The sequence below is a fragment of the Oncorhynchus nerka genome, linkage group LG18, assembly GCF_034236695.1.
Source record: "Oncorhynchus nerka isolate Pitt River linkage group LG18, Oner_Uvic_2.0, whole genome shotgun sequence".
Classification (NCBI taxonomy): domain Eukaryota; kingdom Metazoa; phylum Chordata; class Actinopteri; order Salmoniformes; family Salmonidae; genus Oncorhynchus; species Oncorhynchus nerka.
Window position 1 is genome coordinate 36,863,244 of NC_088413.1, and position 21,294 is coordinate 36,884,537.

General features: G+C 43.7%; 1 protein-coding gene across 1 annotated transcript in view; it reads left to right on the forward strand.

The window, feature by feature from the left end:
• The window catches only part of LOC115145827 (catenin alpha-2), a 694,158-nt gene that overhangs the window by 644,118 nt on the left and 28,746 nt on the right, over positions 1-21,294 (forward strand). Inside the window, 1 exon segment of the mRNA XM_029687379.2 lies at positions 21,111-21,292. Coding sequence (XP_029543239.2) covers positions 21,111-21,292 — 182 coding nt within the window.

Here is a 21,294-nt window from a genome sequence, read left to right on the forward strand (position 1 = left end):
GCACTGGAGAGAATGATAAAATGTTTTGGTTCTAGTCAAGATTCTAGCAGCCATGTTTAGCACCAACTGAAGTTTATTTAGTGCCCTATCCGGGTAGCCGGAAAGTAGAGAAATGCAGTAGTCTAATCTAGAAGTGACAAAAGCACGGATTCATTTTTCTGCATCATGTTTGGACAGAGTTTTGCAATGTTACGAATAAGGAAAAATAGCTGTCCATCAACTATTCTTGATATGTTCGTCAAAAGAGAGATCAATGGTCCAGAGTAACGCCAAGGTCCTTTTGAGATGACTTTACAACCATCAAGATTAATTGTCAGTTCCAACAGAAGATCTCTTTGTTTCTTGGGACCTAGAACTAGCATCTCTGTTTTGTCCGAGTTTAAAAGTAAAACATTTGCCGCCATCCATTTTCCTTATGTCTGAAACACAGGCTTCCAGGGAGGGCAATTTTGGGGCTTTACCACGTTTCATTGAAATGTACAGCCGTGTATCATCCGCATAGCAGTGAAAGTTAACATTATATTTCCGAATGACATCACACAGTAAAATAAAATATATAGTGAAAACAATAGTGTTCCGAAAACGGAACCTTGAGGAACACTGAAATTTACAGTTGATTTTTCAGAAGACAAACCCATCCACAGAGACAAACTGGTATCTTTCCGACAGATAAGATCTAAACCAGGCCAGAACTTGTCCGTGTAGACCAATTTTGGTTTCCAGTCTCTACAAAAGAATGTGGTGATCGATGATATCAAAAGCAGCACTAAGGTCTAGGAGCACGAGAACAGATGAAGAACCTTGGTCTGACGCCATTAAAAGGTAATTTGCCACCTTCACGAGTGCAGTCTCCGTGCTATGATGGGGTCTAAAACCAGACTGAAGAGTTTTGTATACATTGTTTGTCTTCAGGAAGGCAGTGAGTTGCTGCACAACATCTTTAAAAAATGTTTTTGAGAGGAATGGATACAGGCCTTATTACTACAACTTTTAGTGAGTTTGTTTATTTTATTCAGCATAGGATGGCAAAACACAGGAAGCAGCTCTTTCAGTAGTTTAGTTGGAATAGGGTCCAGTATGCACCTTGAAGGTTTAGAGGCCAAGACTATTTTCCTCAATGTGTCAAGAGATATAGTATTAAAACACTTGAGTGTCTCACTTGAACTTAGGTCCTGGCAGAGTTGTGCAGACTCAGGACAACTGAGCTTTGGAGAAATACGCAGATTTAAAGAGGAGCCCGTAATTTGCTTTCTAATGACCATGATCTTTTCGTCATAGAAATTCATAAATGTATCACTGCTGAAGTGAAAGCCATTCTCTCTTGGGGAATACTGCTTTTTAGTTAGCCTTGGGACAGTATCAAAAATCAATTTTGGATTGTTCTTATTTTCCTCAATTAAGTTGGAAAAATAGGATGATCGAGTAGCAGTGAGGGCTCTTCGATACTGCACGGTACTTGTAGTCGGAAGACTTCCAGTTTGGTGTAGCGCCATTTCCGTTCCAATTTTCTGGAAGCTTGCTTCAGAGCTCGGGTATTTTCTGTATACCAGGGAGCTAGTTTCTTATGACAAATGTTTTTTGGTTTTAGGGGTGCGACGGAGGGAGTCTGGAAGGGCATCTAGGAATCTTTGGCTTGTCCGAGAATTTTGATGAATCTTGGTTGGGGTCTGAGCAGATTATTTGTTGAGATTGCAAACATACTAAAAAGGTATATATATATATAATTTTTTTACCCCCTTTTTCTCCCCAATTTCGTGGTATCCAATTGTTAGTAATTACTATCTCTTACAACTTCCGTACAGGCTCAGGAGAGACGAAGGTCGAAAGCCATGCGTCCTCCAAAACACAACTCAACCAAGCCGCACTGCTTCTTAACACAGCGCGCATCCAATCCAGAAGCCAGCTGCACCAATGTGTCGGAGGAAACACCGTGCACCTGGCGACCTTGGTTAGCGTGCCCGCCACTGGAGTCGCTGGTGCGCAATGAGACAAGGATATCCCTACCAGCCAAACCCTCCCTAACCCGGACGACGCTAGGCCAATTGTGCGTCACCCCATGGACCTCCCCATGGCCGGCTGCGACAGAGCCTGGGCGCGAACCCAGAGTCTCTGGTGGCACAGTGTCCTGGATGATTATTTTTAAATCTAACACTACGGGTAATGGAGTCACCATTGACTAGGGTGTTCAATTTATCAGAGCTAATGCTGGGAGGCTTTGGCGTCTCAGACCCTGTAACTGGTGAAGGAGAGACCAGAGAATTCTCTGACTCTGATTACGACTCTTTTCTTAATGGCGAGAACCTGTTGAAAGTTTCTGTCGGCTGAATGAGCGACACCGGTTGAACATTCCTACAGCATTCCCTTCCAGAAGCCATGAGAAAATTGTCCGACTGCGGGGACCATGCGAGGGGATTTATACTACTATCTTTACTTACTGGTGGCACAGACGCTGTTTCATCCTTTCCTACACTTAAATGACAATTGCGTCTGAAGCTGGGCTTGCAGCACAGCTATCCTCGCCTTAAGGTGATCATTCTCCTGGATATTATGAGTACAGCGAATGCAATTAGAAGGCATAATGTTACTGTTACTACATAGCTTCGGCTGGTGAAGGTCCTGTAGAACCATGTCCAGATAAAGCGTCCAGGGTGAAAAAGTTGAATGAAAACAGTCAAGCGAGGGAAAAATAAAACATATAAAACCATAAAGTTGGCAAGTAGCAAAAACAATTTAGCAACAAATCTCACAGCAGCACGTAAACAAGTCTACAAGTTGTGACCGGAAATGACGATAACGGAAATGACGATGTCTGCTGTACGGAGCACACACCACCACCACGTCTCTCTCCAAACAAAGCCGTCAAAAAGTTGAAAGGAGTGGAAAATAAACAAAGAGAACGGTTGTGTCAAACTCCATGATTATAAAACCTAACTTTGGCCATAAGGCAGGCACAGTACTGTACTTTTGGGAGCACAGACAGCCATTGTTCAGGGAGATTGGTAGGGGGTTCCGGCAGGGGGTCCTGCGCCTGTTTTGCCAGGATGAGAAGTGGGGACAGTTGGGTCTCATCGAATCCCACTGAGTCGTCCCACGGTGTCCCGTGGCTCACACACGAGCACACACACACCCACGACCCCCTGCAGCGAGGGCCATCTGAGCGCAAGCACGTTCACACAGAGTTTAACAAGTGTCTTTATGTTCTTTGCAACTGTGTGAGTGGGCTATACCTCCTGCTGCTAGTAAGTTTGAGGTGCATGCTCCTGAGTCACATGTTGAAAATGGATGCCACTTGACATAAATGGGTGCTATTCATTTGGAAATGTAGACATGGACATGATATGTACACATGCTTGCTATCACACACACACACACACATGCACGCATATACACACGCACGCATGCACACACTCACATACACACACATACAGTATATTAGCTCATAGGCGATACATACTTACTGTATACTGTACACACACACACACAAACACGCACACGTACACTCACATTTTCACATAGACACACACACATAAAAGATGTGGTTAGCCTAGCCACAGGTGTCCTGTCCACTCGCCCTGGCCTGTCATGCCACGGTAAACCCTATTTACCTTCTCACGTTAATGTGAAGGGAGTACCAATTGGCACACCACAGCGTGTGTTGTTATTAGAACAGACCAGAAGAAAGGTGATCAGCCATCTTCTGTGTCTTCTCAGTGTGAGCCGACATGGCGAGCATGTCCAGGTTCACACCCACTGTTCCTTTCATGTGTAGGGTATCATGCAGCACACACAGCGCTGACACGAGGTTATCTACTCCCCACTGGGGGAAAAATGGTTCAATCAATCACATAATTTCAACCAAAAAAAATCTATGTGATGACGTTGAATCAATGTGGGAAACTGATTGGATTTGCAAAGTGTTATCAATGTAAGGAATTATGGGGTTTTTTCCCAGATTTTTTTTTAACCTAAATCCAATGAAAGGGTGAAATGTTTGCATGATTTCATGTTGAATTCACGATAGATGACAACTCAACCAAATGTAAATCAAAACTAGATGTTTAACTGGCGTCTGCGCCCAGTGGGTCTCTCTTTGTGTCAAACACACAGAAACCAAGTTAGCCCTCTCTCTCTCTCTCTCTCTCTCTCTCTGTGTTCACACTGATGTGCAACACATTCTGACACTACAGGTGTGAGGCAAAGGATATTTTTTGTTAATTTGACTGCACGACAATTATTACACCGCCATTGTGTGGAGTCTCCAGCGTGAACAAGGCTTTATTTAACTTGCTTTCTCTCCCTCTCACTCTTCCCTTTTCTCTCTCTCTGTTTTTCTTCCCCCCCCCCCCCCCCCCTTCTCTCTCAGTAATCCGGGGCGGCCCCGAGAGCCTTTGTTCCTCGAGCGGCTTTTCCTGGTGCAGTGCTCCGCTTGTCACTTCTATTATACTTATGTGTAGAGCTGAGTTATTAGAATCAAACATGCATAATAAGAGGAGCGAGCAAACACACACCTCTCTCTCACTCTTTTCTTTTTGTCATTCACAGACAGACATACTCACACAGAGACAGAAAAGACACACACACTCACACTCACACAGAGACATACACATACAATGGCTTGCGAATGTATTCACCCCCATTGGCATTTTTCCTATTTTGTTGCCTTAAAATTTATTTTTCGGGAGTGTGTATCATTTGATTTATACAACATGCCTACCACTTTGATGATGCAAAATATTTTATATTGTGAAACAAACAAGAAATAAAGACAAAAAAAACGGAAATCTTGAGCGTGCATAACTATTCACCCCCCCCCGACCCCCCCAAAGTCAATACTTTGTAGAGTCACCTTTGCAGCAATTACAGCTGCAAGTCTCTTGGGGTATGTCTCTATAAGCTTGGCAAATCAAATCAAATCCAATTTTATTTGTCACATACACATGGTTAGCAGATGTTAATGCGAGTGTAGCGAAATGCTTGTGCTTCTAGTTCCGGCAATGCAGTAATAACCAACAAGTAATCTAGCTAACAATTCCAAAACTACTACCTTATACACACAAGTGTAAAGGGATAATATGTAAAGATATATGAATGAGTGACGGTACAGAGCGGCATAGGCAAGATGCAGTAGATGGTATCGAGTACAGTATATACATATGAGATGAGTATGTAAACAAAGTGGCATAGTTTAAAGTGGCTAGTGATACATGTATCACATAAAGATGCAGTAGATGATATAGAGTACAGTATATACGTATACATATGAGATAAATAATGTAGGGTATGTAAACATTATATTAAGTAGCATTGTTTAAAGTGGCTAGTGATATATTTTACATCAATTCCCATCAATTCACATTATTAAAGTGGCTGGAGTTGAGTCAGTGTGTTGGCAGCAGCCACTCAATGTTAGTGGTGGCTGTTTAACAGTCTGATGGCCTTGAGATAGAAGCTGTTTTTCAGTCTCTCGGTCCCAGCTTTGATGCACCTGTACTGACCTCGCCTTCTGGATGATAGCGGGGTGAACAGGCAGTGGCTCGGGTGGTTGTTGTCCTTGATGATCTTTATGGCCTTCCTGTGACATCGGGTGGTGTAGATGTCCTGGAGGGCAGGTAGTTTGCCCCCGGTGATGCGTTGTGCAGACCTCACTACCCTCTGGAGAGCCTTACGGTTGTGGGCGGAGCAGTTGCCGTACCAGGCGGTGATACAGCCCGACAGGATGCTCTCGATTGTGCATCTGTTGAAGTTTGTGAGTGCTTTTGGTGACAAGCCAAATTTCTTCAGCCTCCTGAGGTTGAAGAGGCGCTGCTGCGCATTCTTCACGATGCTGTCTGTGTGGGTGGACCAATTCAGTTTGTCTGTGATGTGTACGCCGAGGAACTTAAAACTTACTACCCTCTCCACTACTGTTCCATCGATGTGGATAGGGGGGTGTTCCCTCTGCTGTTTCCTGAAGTCCACAATCATCTCCTTAGTTTTGTTGACGTTGAGTGTGAGGTTATTTTCCTGACACCACACTCCGAGGGCCCTCACCTCCTCCCTGTAGGCCATCTCGTCGTTGTTGGTAATCAAGCCTATCACTGTTGTGTCGTCCGCAAACTTGATGATTGAGTTGGAGGCGTGCGTGGCCACGCAGTCGTGAGTGAACAGGGAGTACAGGAGAGGGCTCAGAACGCACCCTTGTGGGGCCCCCGTGTTGAGGGTCAGCGGGGAGGAGATGTTGTTGCCTACCCTCACCACCTGGGGGCGGCCCGTCAGGAAGTCCAGTACCCAGTTGCACAGGGCGGGGTCGAGACCCAGGGTCTCGAGCTTGATGACGAGCTTGGAGGGTACTATGGTGTTGAATGCCGAGCTGTAGTCGATGAACAGCATTCTCACATAGGTATTCCTCTTGTCCAGGTGGGTTAGGGCAGTGTGCAGTGTGGTTGAGATTGCATCGTCTGTGCACCCGTGTGGGGCCCCAGTGTTGAGGATCAGCGGGGTGGAGATGTTGTTACCTACCCTCACACCTACCCGCACATCTAGCCACTGGGATTTTTGCCCATTCTTCAAGGCAAAACTGCTCCAGCTCCTTCAAGTTGGATTGGTTCCGCTGGTGTAAAGCAATCTTTAAGTCATACCACAGATTCTCAATTGGATTGAGGTCTGGGCTTTGACTAGGCCATTCCAAGACATGTAAATGTTTCCCCTTAAACCACTCGAGTGTTGCTTTAGCAGTATGCTTAGGGTCATTGTCCTGCTGGAAGATGAACCTCTGTCCCAGTCTCAAATCTCTGGAAGACTGAAACAGGTTTCCCTCAAGAATTTCCCTATATTTAGTGCCATCCATCATTCCTGCAATTCTGACCAGTTTCCCAGTCCCTGCCAATGAAAAACATTGCTGTTCTGGGGATGGTATTCTCAGGGTGATCAGAGGTGTTAGGTTTGCGCCAGACATAGCATTTTCCTTGATGGCCAAAAAGCTAAATTTTTGTCTCATCTGACCAGAGTACCTTCTTCCATATGTTTGGGGAGTCTACGACATGCCTTTTTTTCTTTAAGCAATTTATTTTTTCTGGCCACTCTTCCGTAAAGTCCAGCTCTGTGGAGTGTATGACTTTAAGTGGTCCTATGGACAGATACTCCAATCTCTGCTGTGGAGCTTGGCAGCTCCGTCAGGGTTATCTTTGGTCTCGTTGTTGCCTCTCTGATTAATGCCCTCCTTGCCACCTTGTGAGTTTTGGTGGATGACCCTCTCTTGGCAGGTTTGTTGTGGTGCCATATTCTTTCCATGTTTTAATAATGGATTTAATGGTGCTCTGTGGGATGTTCAAAGTTTTGGATATTTTTTTATAACCCAACCCTGATCTGTACTTCTCCACAACTTTGTCCCTGACCTGTTTGGAGAGCTCCTTGGTCTTCATGGTGCCACTTGCTTGGTGGTGCCCCTTGATGCGTGGTGTTGCAGATTCTGGGCCTTTCAGAATAGGTGTATATATACTGAGATAATGTGACAGATCATGTGACACTTAGATTGCACACATGTGGACTTTATTTAACTAATTATGTGACTTCTGAAGGTAATTGGTTGCACCAGATCTTATTTAGGGGCTTCATAGCAAAGGGGGTGAATATTCAAAACTTTTTAAAACATGTTATTTTTTAAATTTCACTTCACCAATTTGGACTATTTTGTGTATGTCCATTACATGAAATCCAAATAAAAATCCATTTAAATTACAGGTTGTAATGCAACAAAATAGGAAAAACGCCAAGTGGGATGAATACTTTTTTCAAGGCACTGTACATGCAAAAAAGCACACACGCACACACACAGAGAGACACACACACACACATATTCCCCCTCCCTAGCTGTCTTCTAACACAGTGATTGGATAACACTGTTGATAGGTCAGCCATAAAATTGAACTCACTAGTGTCTGGGCAGTTTATTTCAAATGAAACAAATTCAAGTAATTCCGCAATGCCCCTGCCTGTGAAGAAACCTGGAAAGCGCCGTTCCTAATCCCCGCCGAGCCGCTGAGTGTATTGGGCACGTGCTCTATAGTGCCACTGCACTAAGCTCCCAAGGCCCGCTCTTGTTGTTATCAGTAAGCAGAGGAAGGGATTTTTGGATAAGTGAATTCTGGAGAGCGGGAGAAGAAAAAAAGGACCCTCACCTAGTACCCCCCCCCCCCTCTCTCCTATTATGACATCCCAAATGGCCCCTGTGTTTCTTTGTAAAGCTCCATTGAGAAAGTTTGAGCACTTTTAACTAACCTTTTGAGCCGCCATCTTTATTTCATTGACAGTTGGGGTGGATTCCCTTTAATTCAGCAGAGGAATTGGAACCAGACCTGTAAAATTGTCAATACACTTTTTACAGTCGTGGTAAACACTTCATTGATAGAGGTAAGAGGTGACATATAGTTGCGTGTATTGTGCCACAATCAGGGAAATTAACTCCTAAATACTTTTGCATAAGGCTTCACTGTTTGAGGTTGTGACTCTCCAATTAGACTTGATACAGGTGTGTGACAGCCATACAGCCAGAACTGGCCCTGTTGGCAAGATAGACAAGTCAACCTTTTTCTACCTCTGCTTTTTGTCTTTTTTGTGTTTGCAGTTGCTAGCTGACCACGATCCTTTTTATTTCAGTTGAGTTCTTGTTTTCACTGTGGTTTTACTGATTGTCTGACACTTCCTGTGTCAGTATGATTACATGGCCTTCCAGCAAGACCAGGTCTGGTCATAGTGCCCCTGGAGAAAGGTGAACTTGGTTGGGGCAAACTTCTTTCAACTGCCTGCCTCCCTCTAAAGGGGGTAGCTCAAAATGTATGCCACCAAAAAGACTTCACACCCCATAAGGCCTTGCTGCTGTGACCAAGTTGCAAGTGATGTTCTTGATTGGTTTATTAGCAGTGTCGCTCTCCATTTGAACATCATCAATAAAGAATGGTGCCTGAGGGGGATGGCTGCCATTTTACCAATTGTGCGATTTTGTATGTTTTTTCGCATTGTTTGTAACTTATTTTGTACATAATGTTGATGCTACTGTCTCTTATGACTCAAAACAGCTTCTGGAAATCTGAACAACAATGACTCACCTTGAACTGGACAAAGATTTTTCTTTAATGAGTCTGATGTGAAGGATATAATGTTGCTCCGGGACAAGGCCCAAATCCCTGTCATTCGCATGAAGAAAATAAGGAAATACAGGGGTTCAGATCAGGGTGCCTTGTGAGAATGTGTCAGCGAGTGAGTAACCTGCCACTACCATTCATTCCATTAGCCAACGTGCAATCACTGGAGAATAAACTGGATGAGCTCCGCTCGAGACTATCCTAGACTATCTTATGTTGCACCTAGTCGTGGCTGAACTACGACACGGATAATATACAGTTGGCTGGGTCTTCTGTGGATCGGCAGGACAGAACAGCTATGTCCGGTAACATGAGGGGTGGGGGTGTGTGTCTATTTGTCAATAACAGCTGGTGCGTGATGTCTAAAGGTATTGCTGGCCACTTTTCGCTCTAAAGTACGTTCATCTCTAGGAGACAGAACGCGTCTCCTTCCTGAGCGGTATGATGGCTGTGTGGTCCCATGGTGTTTATACCTGCGTACTATTGTTTGTACAGATGAACGTGGTACCTTCAGGCATTTAGAAATTGCTCCTAAGGATGAACCAGACTTGTGGAGGTCAATTTTTCTTCTGAGGTCTTGGCTGATTTCTTTCGATTTTCCCATGACGTCATGCAAAGAGGCACTGAGTTTGAAGGTGGGCCTTGAAATACATCCATAGGTACACCTCCAATTGACTCAAATTATGTCAATTTGCCTATCAGAAGCTTCTAAAGCCATAACATAATTTTCTGGAATTTTCCAAGCTGTTTAAAGGCACTGTCAACTTAGTGTATGTAAACTTCTGAACCACTGGAATTGTGATACAGTGAGTTATAAGTGAAATAATCTGTCTGTAAACAATTGTTGGAAAAATGACTTGTGTCATGCACCAGGTAGTCCTAACCGACTTCCCAAAGCCATAGTTTGTTAACAAGAAATTTGTGGAGTGGTTGAAAAACGAGTTTGAATGATTCCAACCTAAGTGTAGGTAAACTTCCGATTTCAACAGTATCATGTAGATTCAATCTACAACTAGAATAGCTGTATGTAGAACTAAATCCAGTAATGACCTAAATGTTTGGATGTTCAATTGTAGAAGCAGAACATATAGATGCAGAACAATGTAAAAGTTGATGTGGGCTACTTGATTATGGCTGTAAGTGTGTGCGCGTAAATGTTGAATGATCAGTAAAATTCAAAATGAGGGGCAATGGTTTAGAGCTACAAGAAGATACATTGAAAGGTATGGTCATGTGGTCGTGAAAGTGTTGAAATCTCCCAAAAACTGTATGCAAATATGTTTCTAGCTCCAAAACGTAATATTTAAGTATTGAATTCAGATGTATAGAGGAGTGATGAGTAAACTCAATGAATCATTTAACAGGTTACGCAGATCCAATATTATTGCAATACACCTCGGTGTACGGGTTGGCGCTTCCACAAACGCCTTGAAAATAAATGTCAAGATACATGTCTTAGAGGCTGCCAATTCACACACAATCGTTGGGCCCAAAACTGGTCATACATTGGTTGACATGGGAAGATCCCTCAGTCGTCACTGCAACCGGTAATTATAGAGCTCACCGTTGAAAACTCAACTCGGCAACAACAAAGAAATTTCCCTTTTTCAGTACCCTGTCTTTCAAAGATAATTCGTAGATCTTCATTTTCAACACTGTTTCCAATGCTTGCTCAATGAACCATAAACAATTAATGAACATGCACCTGCAGAACGGTCGCTAAGACACTAAAAGCTTACAGACGGTAGGCAATTAAGGTCACAATTATGAAAACACTAAAGAGGCCTTTCTGTTGACTCTGAAAAACACCAAAAGAAAGATGCCCAGGGTCCCTGCTCATCTGCGTGAACGTCCCTTAGGCATGCTGCAAGGAGGCATGAGGACTGCAGATGTGGCCAGGGCAATAAATTGCAATGTCCGTACTGTGAGACGCCTAAGACAGCGCTACAGGGAGACAGGACGGACAGCTGATCATCCTCACAGTGGCAGACCACATGTAACAACACCTGCACAGGATCGGTACATCTGAACATCACACCTGCGGGACAGGTACAGGATGGCAACAACAACTGCCGAGTTACACCAGGAACGCACAATCCCTTCATCAGTGCTCAGACTGTCCGCAATAGGCTGAGAGAGGCTGGAATGAGGGCTTGTAGGCCTGTTGTAAGGAAGGTCCTCACCAGACATCACTGGCAACAACATCACCTATGGGCACAAATTCACAGACGCTGGACCAGACAGGACTGGCAAAAAGTGCTCTTCACTGATGAGTCATGGTTTTGTCTCACCAGGGGTGATGGTCGGATTCACGTTTATTGTCGAAGGAATGAGCGTTACACCGAGGCCTGTACTTTGGAGCGGGATCGATTTGGAGGTGGAGGGTCCGTCATGGTCTGGGGCGGTGTGTCACTGGACTGAGCTTGTTGTCATTGCAGGCAATCTCAACGCTGTGCGTTACAGGGAAGACATCCTCCTCCCTCATGTGGTACCCTTCCTGCAGTCTCATCTTTACCTGACCCTCCAGCATGACAATGCCACCAGCCATACTGCTCGTTCTGTGCGTGAATTCCTACAAGACAGGAATGTCAGTGTTCTGCCATGGCCAGCAAAGAGGCCGGATCTCAATCCCATTGAGCATGTCTGGGACCTGTTGGATTGGAGGGTGAGGGCTAGGGCCATTCCTCTCAGAAGTGTCCGGGAACTTGCAGGTGCCTTGGTGGAAGAGTGGGGTAACATCTTACAGCAAATCTGGTGCAGTCCATGAGGAGGAGATGCACTTCAATACTTAATGCAGCTGGTGGCCACACCAGATACTGACTGTTACTTTCGATTTTGACACCCCCCTTTGTTCAGGGGCACATGATTCCATCTCTGTTAGTCATATGTGTGTGGAACTTGTTCAGTTTATGTCTTTGTTGAATCTTGTTATGTTCATACAAATATTTACACGTTAAATTTGCTGAAAATAAATGCAGTTGACAGTGAGAGGAGTTTACTAATGTTGAACATTATGTTTAACGGAAAGCTAACATGGTATTTTAAAATAGATGGTTCGATCTGGTCAACTCAGGTTTCACAATGTCTTGGTCAACGACGTCACTGGTCTGGAATTAGCAGCTAGAGGAATTTCTCTGTTAGTTTATCCGCCGTCGTTTTCAGTGTGGTTTCGGATTTCTGTAAGGAGTGAGGATTTCAACACAGTACATACATTCTGCTGATTCACACAGTGCATGCATATACTGTAATTTATAAAATATACTGAATAAATATATTGGGGAAATATTGGATTATAATAATTGAGAATAGATCTAGGTTTTCAAAAAGTATGTCAAGTATTTTATTGAATTAATGAGCAACACCGGAGAGAGGATGTGAGGAATTCACACACCTCACGTAGGCTTTATTCTTACCAGGAGATAGTGTGCAGCTAACGACATTTTAACCAGATTATTTGCTACAGGGAAGGACTACCTGAACTTGTCCAATAAGAACACTTGTTTTTGTTTTCTGTTGCAAAACATTCTGCTATGGTGTGCATTAATGAATAGACCCCATGCTCTTCACTATCATGGCAGTGTCCACCTGCTCCGCTGGCACCCTGTATAATTAGAGATCAGTGAATAATAGATCTGGCGGGTGAGGGAATGCTAATGTCTGACCCCTGACTGTGGGGGTCCGTGGCGGCGGGGTGCCGAGGCGTCGCTCACGGTCAGGATGGGGCCGTCTCTCTCTCTCTCGGTGTATGCACTAATCTGTCAGGATTGATTCCACTTGGAGTTTAATACAGGACTTCTTCCCACCTGCCCTCTGGTTGGCTGCTCAGTCTCACATTAAATGTGATATTTAACAGAGCGTGTCTGTATTCAGTGTCTATAAAGAGTGCAACAGGAGAAAGCTTCCGCTGTGGATTTTTCCCTCTTGACTTGTGATGTTGGTTCCTGTCGGGTTTAATTACAGACCGACACTGCCGTGTGTTTACGTTTTACCTGCGGCGTTCTCACCCACCCATGTTGTTGTTTATGAGGATCGGCGTCATGTTGTATGGTGTGTGTTTTGAAACAGAGCAGCTGAACAAAATCTAGCTGCACTCAACACTGTAGGGTTTAGGTTTTGTTTGTGTGTTTGCATTGGTTTAAACAGAGAGGACGAGTTGAAGCGAGAGGGATAACTCTGCCCAAAATCTGTCTTCTCAGTGGTTGGCGTATTTTCTACTCGCCACGCGATTCGTATTTGTAAGGAGATAAATGAGTTTGCTCAACAAAGATATAAAAGCTTATTTGCTACATGAGTTTATTTCATCGGATATACGTTTTGTAATGCTTAGGTTGTTACGAGTGTACTGATATAAGTAGGACACGTGACATCCCGGTATCTTTGAGAAAAAAAACACTTTATTTCAGAGTTGTGCTGTTAGTGCTATCCGGGATCCTTGCGACATACCCTACCTTAACCATAACCGGTACTTTAACCATGTCAAATTTCAACTTCAATTGGTTAGGTATGTCCCAAGGATCCCGGATAGCAAGGACCGTTGTGGTTGTTCACACAGGTATCTGCCCTCTCATTAGCTAGAATGGTCTCACCTGACTTTTCACACTTTTGTTTTAGCCCTGAACAAGCATATCTGAGTCATCTAATTGGTTGACAAGTTGAATCAGGTGTGCTTCCTCTGGAATAGATCAAATACAGCCTTATACTCAGCTGGCCCCTCCCTGGATTTTGTGTTAAATACTCTACAACAAAGCTTTCTTAGTGTCCAACAAGCTTTCTTTAACCTAATTCTGAACACCTCCAAAACAAAGGTTATGTGGTTTGGTAAGAAGAATGCCCTTCTCCCCACAGGTGTGATTACTACCTCTGAGGGTTTAGTGCTTGATGTAGTCACCTCATACAAGTACTTGGGAGTATGGCTAGACGGTGCACTGTCCTTCTCTCAGTACATATCAAAGCTGCAGGCTAAAGTTAAATCTAGACTTGGTTTCCTCTATCGTAATCGCTCCTCTTTCGCCCCAGCTGCAAAACTAACCCTGATTCAGATGACCATCCAACCCATGCTAGATTACGGAGACATAATTTATAGATCGGCAGGTAAGGGTGCTCTCGGGCGGCTAGATGTTCTTTACCATTAGGCCATCAGCTTTCCCTGGTAGTCTAATGGTTAGGATTCGGCGCTCTCACCGCAGTGGCCCGGGATCGTTTTCCGGTTAGGGAATGAATACATTTTTGGGAGGCAGGTAGCCTAGTGGTTAGAGCATTGAGCCAGTAACCCGAAAGGTTGCTAGATCGAATCCCGAGCTGACAAGGTAAATATCTGTTGTTCTGACACTGATCAAGGCACTACTGTTCCTAGACCATCGTTGTAAATATGTGTTCTTGAAACTTCTTAGGGATTCAATTTTCGCCTAAAATGACATACCCAAATCGAACTGCCTGTAGCTCAGGCCCTGAAGCAAGGACATAGGTAGCATTTGAAAGGAAACACAAATGTGAATTGAATGTAGGAGAATATAACACAATAGATCTGGTAGAAGAAAATACACCATATTTGAAATGCAACAGAAAGGTCCCACATCTAGCCATCACTCTGGTTGTAGTTGGGTCCACAAATGGCAGCAGTGTATGTGCAGCTATTGGCTGTCATAAAAGTCGCTGGAAATTGCTAAATGACGTCATTACCTAATTTGCATAATTGGCCATGTGCATGTCATTGTGATGGATGCTGTAGGAGAGAGGAATAACGTCGTGGGAGAGACTAATTTTGTAAAAAAACACCATAAATATGTTTAGAACAAATTTACTTTCTGTCGATTCTTGTTTGTTTCATGTCACAACTCCAACCCTCCTCCTTTATCCGAGCTTGGGACCACTAAAAGTGACCCAAAGAGACACTCTGGCGGAGTTACTTAGTTTTTTATTTAAAAAATGTGTAAAGTTTTTTGTTTCGTTTTCTTAATTTGGTTTGGTTTTTAACCTTATGGTCCACTTAGGAGCCTACAACAACACAGTAAAACATGAACATTTTTAACCATACATTTTTTAAACATTTTTTTGTTTACAATCTACATTAACAATCTAAATGGACCTAAAAGAGACAATAGAAAAAACTGTCAATGGCAATGTGAGAATGATGGTAACTAGTCTGGCTCTAATTCAGGTTAAAAAAAAAATTCCAGACTCCACACACACACACACACACACACACAGGCTGTGCTGGCTCACAGACAGAGTGGGTCATCGTCAGTTTGGTCAAGGCTCTCTATGGCAGGTTCAGCAACTGAGGGAGCTGACTTAACTGAGTAGCAGCTGATGTGCCAAAAAGCTGCAAAACATTATCAGGCAGCTGGTGCTCATAGCAAGCCTCACCAGACAGCTTCAGTCCATATCGAATGTACAGGATGGAGTTAAGGGTCTGCAAGGACATCCGATTTCTAAGTTTGCTTTTTACCACACTCATCTGGCTGAATACTCTCTCGACTTCAGCATTGGACTGTGGCAAGGACAACACAGACACAGCAGCCATGGCAAGCTCTTGAAACGGGTTGATATCAGCTGCATCCCTGAACTTCCAAATTTCACTCCAGAAGCCCAGTGTGTTTTTTGTCTCATTCCATTTACTAAGATGGATGGCACGCCATTGCTGGACAATCTTGTCTATCTCTTCAGGGGAGAAGCCAAGGAGAGTGGCTATTTTTTCTATTTCTCCAGGGCTCTTATTGTTTCCTCCACATTGAAAACTGACATGTACTGCAATGCTTCGATGTTGTCCGGCAGTCTCACCCTCAACTCATTAGTGAGGGAGACGGTGAAGGCTACACACCGTTTTCGGACATTGTTTTCATCTTCAGGTGCAAGGTGGAGCTCAGCTGCCTTTGACTCAAAAAGGTAACCAAGGTACGGTTTGGGACTGATGTATCCATCTATTGGCCCTTTGAGTACATCAACATTTGCCAGTGGATTCAGCACCCTGCTGCTCACAGACTTGATCAGGCTAACCAAGCTGTCAAGTAGCTTAAGAGGCTCTACTTGCTCTCCCTCAAAAGCCTTGATGGCCAACTGTACCTCACCCAAACATACAATATGTTTTGAGGATCACTGTACATGGAGTATAAAACCTAGCCAAGCTCCTCCCACTGGTTCAAAATGCATGAAACCGTGGGTTCAATGGAGAGCCAACGTGTGGCACACACCTTGGTTATCTGTAACGGTTTCTCCCCACAGTTGATGGTCTCATATATGGCCTTGTAGGCCTCTCTGCGCTTTGGAGACACTGAAAAACAGTTATAAGTCTCTCGTACCAAGTACTCCACACTACGGGGGATGGTGACATTGGAAGCAGGACTTACAGCAAGCTGCAGACCAGATATTTGATGCCATACTCCTCCTTCAGTACTTTATGGACCCCATTATTAATCCCCGTCATAACAGAGGCATTGTCAGTCCCTATCCCCAGGAGTTTCTTTTTCTCGAGGAAAACCACAACAGCACGGGCTATAGATTTGGCATCTCCTCCCTCCAACTCAACAAGCCCCAGAAATAATTGATACAATTGTCTGTTTGGTGTCACTAAAGTACCTTATCACAACCCTCAGGTACTTAGAAACGCTTACATCCGTGGACTCATCGAGGAGGAGGCTGAAACGCTGGTCACCCACATCTGCGACCAACTGTTTCAGAAAGAATGGTGCTAGAACACCTTTATTCATTTCTGTGCACTTTGTCCTGTGCATATTGAAGTGGGTAGCAGCAGTGGAGTCTGAGAAAGCAGCTCTACATGCTTCTCCAATGTAATCACATGCCAGCATGGAACAGTGTTCAGCGGTAACTAATGCCATTGTGGCCTCAGCCATTTTTGCAGAGTCTATTTTTTTACCATAATTGGCAACTTGTTTTGGGTGGAACTGTTATAAGGCTTTGCCTTTTGAGTATGTTTTTGAGTTGTCATGTGTTTTTTACATCACTAAGTTTGGTGTAGAAATCAGCCTTACAATACAGGCAGTATGCCCGCGTATCATCTATAATATTCGGCTTCAACCAGCCTTTGAATTCAGGGTGTGATTCCCACTCCTTTCTGTATTTTTGAGTGAACAGTTTAGACTGAGACATGATGAGCTAGCCAGCTAGATGTTTAGCTTATGTCACAGAGAGGCACACACACAGTGGACAAGGTGAGTAAGTGACTGAGGCTGTGTGAGTCAAATGCAGTGATTTATTTTTGTGCTGTGATTTATTTTAGACAAAGAACATTTTACATTTATATCCCCCCCTGAATGTAAGCCAGGGCGGGATCAGCCAGCGGCGGCTTCCCGCATGCTCGATTCATTTGCAGTCTGAATGCGGAGGGGTGAACGCCTCCTGCTCTGACTGCAGCTGGGAGGGACTGCTGCGTGAGGACTGGGCCGACTGTGAGTGCTTTGGGATGGGATGGGGGCCCCCCGGCAGCACCCGCTGCTCGTTGAGAAGAGTAAGAACGATACGTGCTTTCACGTCAGAGTCTCCAATAACACCAGAGGAAGCCGCTAGATTTATCGCTAGTTCATTTTTTAAAATGTGTCGCTAGAGGGTTCTGAATGTTCGCTAAGTTGGCAACACTGGACGAGACGCCTTTATTTAACCAGGTAGGCCAGTTGAGAACAAGTTCTCATTTACAACTGCGACCTGGTCAAGATAAAGCAAAGCAGTGCAAAAAACAACAACAACACAGAGTCACACATGGGATAAACAAAAGTACAGTCAATAACAATTGATAAAGGAGGTAAGGCAATAAATAGGCCATAGTAGCGAAGTAATTACAATTCAGCAAATGAACACTGGAGTGATAGATGTGCAGATGATGATAACTGACTTGCCTAGTTAAATAAATATTGTTTTATTAAATCAGATTTCCCACCAATGCTCATTATAGGACACATCACTACACTCTATGCTCCTCTGTAAACTGGTCATCTCTGTAGACCCGTCGCAAGACCCACTGGTTGATGCTGATTTATAAAACCCTCTTTGGCCTCACTCCCCCCCCCTATGTGAGATACCAACTGCAGCCCTCATCCTCCACATACAACACCCGTTCTGACAGTCACATTCTGTTAAAGGTCCCCAAAGCACACATCCCTGGGTCGCTCCTCTTTTCAATTCGCTGCAGCTAGCGACTGGAACGAGCTGCAACAAACACTCAAACTGGACAGTTTGATTTCAATCTCTTCATTCAAAGACTCAATCATGGACACTCATACTGACAGTTGTGGCTGCTTTGTGTGATGTATTGTTGTCTCTACCTCAGTTGTCGGTGCCCAATAATGTTTGTACCATGTTTTGTGCTGCTACCATGTTGTGATGCTACCACGTTGTTGTCATGTTGTGTTGCTACCATGCTGTGTTGTCGTGTGTTGCTGCCTTACTATGTTGTTGTCTTAGGTCTCTCTTTATGTGGTGTTGTCTCTCTTGTCGTGATGTGTGTTTTGTCCTATATTTATATTTTATTAATTTTTTTGTTTTGAATCCCTTCCCCCGCAGGAGGCCTTTTGCCTTTTGGTAGTCTGTCATTGTAAATAAGAATTTGTTCTTAACTGAATTGCCTAGTTAAATAAAGGTTAAATACAAATACAATAAATACATACATAGAACGGCTGCGGGTCCCCGAGGAGAGGTTTGAGAACCACTGCTTTAAACCACTACTCAAACGCCAGCCTGAGGCATGTAAACATGGGCACTTGCCCAATTCTTTCCTCCTCGACTCCTTGCCTCATGTCCTCTCTCCTTGCCTCCTCTAATCCCATTGGAGGAGAGGGTCCGAGGTGAAGGTCCTTGGATCTTCTCCACCGATGCGGTTTAAGAACCTTGTGAGGAGAGAGAGGACGCAAGGCATCAAGAAAACACTCATTGAGAAAGAGCCCTGGTCCAGCTTGCTCTGAAACTGAAACCAGCAAGGCTCCAGTGGTGAAATGGTTCCACTTGGGCAGCACTGACAAAAGTATCATATCTGGCTCCGAGACTGTAGAGAGGGAGTGATCAGTAGGGTGACATCTGGTGCTGTGTGATTGAGAGAGCAGTGTCTGATGGCACCTAAAACACTTTTGCCTCTCTCACGTTCTCTTTCCTTCCGTTCTGAGTTACTTTATGAGAGGAAGACGAGTCATTGGTGGTTGTTATTCTCTTCCTCACACCTCCATGGGTGAAAGGTGATACACGGTCACGCTGAGCTCATCCTGCCGGTCACCCCCACACACCAGCTTTACTGTGAAAGAAATGTGGGATGTAGACAGACAAAACGGACGGAGGAGAGAGGGGAGAGGAGAGAAAAAGAGGCAGAGTGGGGGGTTATTTCTTAATGAGACCACTGATGCTTATAAAGACAGTCTACGTGTTATGGCGAGAGTTTATAGGCTGTGCATGGAAAACCTTGCTTCCGGGGTCCCTACCTCACATCTCCTCCAATGAGCTTTGAGAGGGAGCTGAGAAATCGAGGAAAGGATGGAGTAGGAAATCATTAAGCATAGAGTTTACTGTACACTATAAAAATTGAAATCTAAGCAAACCTAAATATCTTATATTGAGTGATAATTCACCTAAATGTTTTATTTTTTTCTTACCAAGCTAAATTATCTAACGTCAGTGGCATATTGTTTGGTTAAAATAAGCAAAACTAAGCATTAATATAAGTCATTTATCTTATTTCAAGATTTCTTCAAGATATTTTGTCTTAAGGTAAAATATCAAAATATCTTGAAATTGTCACGCCCTGACCGTAGATTGCTTTGTATGTTTCTATTTTTAGTTTGGTCAGGGTGTGATGTGGGTGGGTATTCTATGTTGTAGGTCTAGGTTTTCTGTTTCTAAGTGTTTGGCCTGGTATGGTTCTCAATCAGAGGCAGCTGTCTATCGTTGTCTCTGATTGAGAGCCATACTTAGGTAGCCTGTTCTCCCATTTTGAGTTGTGGGTGATTATTTTCAGTTTCAGTGTTTGCACCATACGGGACTATTTCGGTTTTCATTTATTCTCTTGTTCTTTTGTATTCTGTATTCATTCTTGATTAAAAGGTGTTATGGATACGTACCACGCTGCATTTTGGTCCTCCTCTCCTTCCACCAACAAAAATAGTTACAGAAATAAGATAAATTACTTGTATTAAGCCTTAGTTTTGCTTATTTTAACTGAACGATCTGCCTTTTTTAGGTTAAAATAAGCACAATTATTTGCAAATAATGTTAGATAATTTAGCTTGGTAAGAACAAAAACACATTTTAAGTGAATTATTACTCAATATATAGATATTTAGGCTTGCTTAGATTTTCACTTTTTGCAGTATAGGAAGGGCGAGGTTAAGAACAATATCAACCATGCAATGGATACTTCATCTTTCCTTTCCTTCTCTGTTTTGGATCAATATTACAAACCTAATAGAGCCCGACTTACTCTTCTCCCCTGCACTCACCTCAGAACGTTGAACAAATACATTATTCATTGACTGGTATAAGAAGTAAAGTAATTAGACATTTATCTCACAAATAATATCGGACCCTCTACTGTGCTGGTGACCTTGCTTAGAAATGTATGCAATCTCAGACTTGCCTCGATTGGCTATGGCAAGAGAGCAAAATGTATTATCATAGCAAAATGAGCAGAGGAATGGATTTTTCTCTTCGCGGGTATAAGATGTCAATGGGTTTTGGGAGCGCTGGTTGATTAATCGCCAAGGTTATAACTTAGGAAGTCTTTCAGAAGGGCAAAGTCAAACGCTTATATCTATTCTCGTTGAGTATACTAAGGGATATATCCTCAAAGTGGCAGCCCGCTAAATATTTTAAGATCAATTGATGCTTAATCTTCAGTGTTTGTTGTATCAAAGTTAGCCTTTTCACTGCCCGTGTTAAATTGTTTGATTATTCCTTCTCTCTCTCTCTGTCTCCACTCCTTCTCTTCCTCCTCTTTTTGACTCCCCTACTCACCTTCCTCTACCTCCTCCTACCCCTTCCTCCTCCTACCCCTCTCAGGCCATCATGGCCCAGCTGCCTCAGGAGGAGAAGGCGAAGATCGCCGAGCAGGTGGAGAGCTTCCGGCAGGAGAAGTGCAAGCTGGATGCCGAAGTGGCCAAGTGGGACGACAATGGCAACGACATCATCGTCCTTGCCAAGCAGATGTGCATGATCATGATGGAGATGACGGACTTCACCAGGT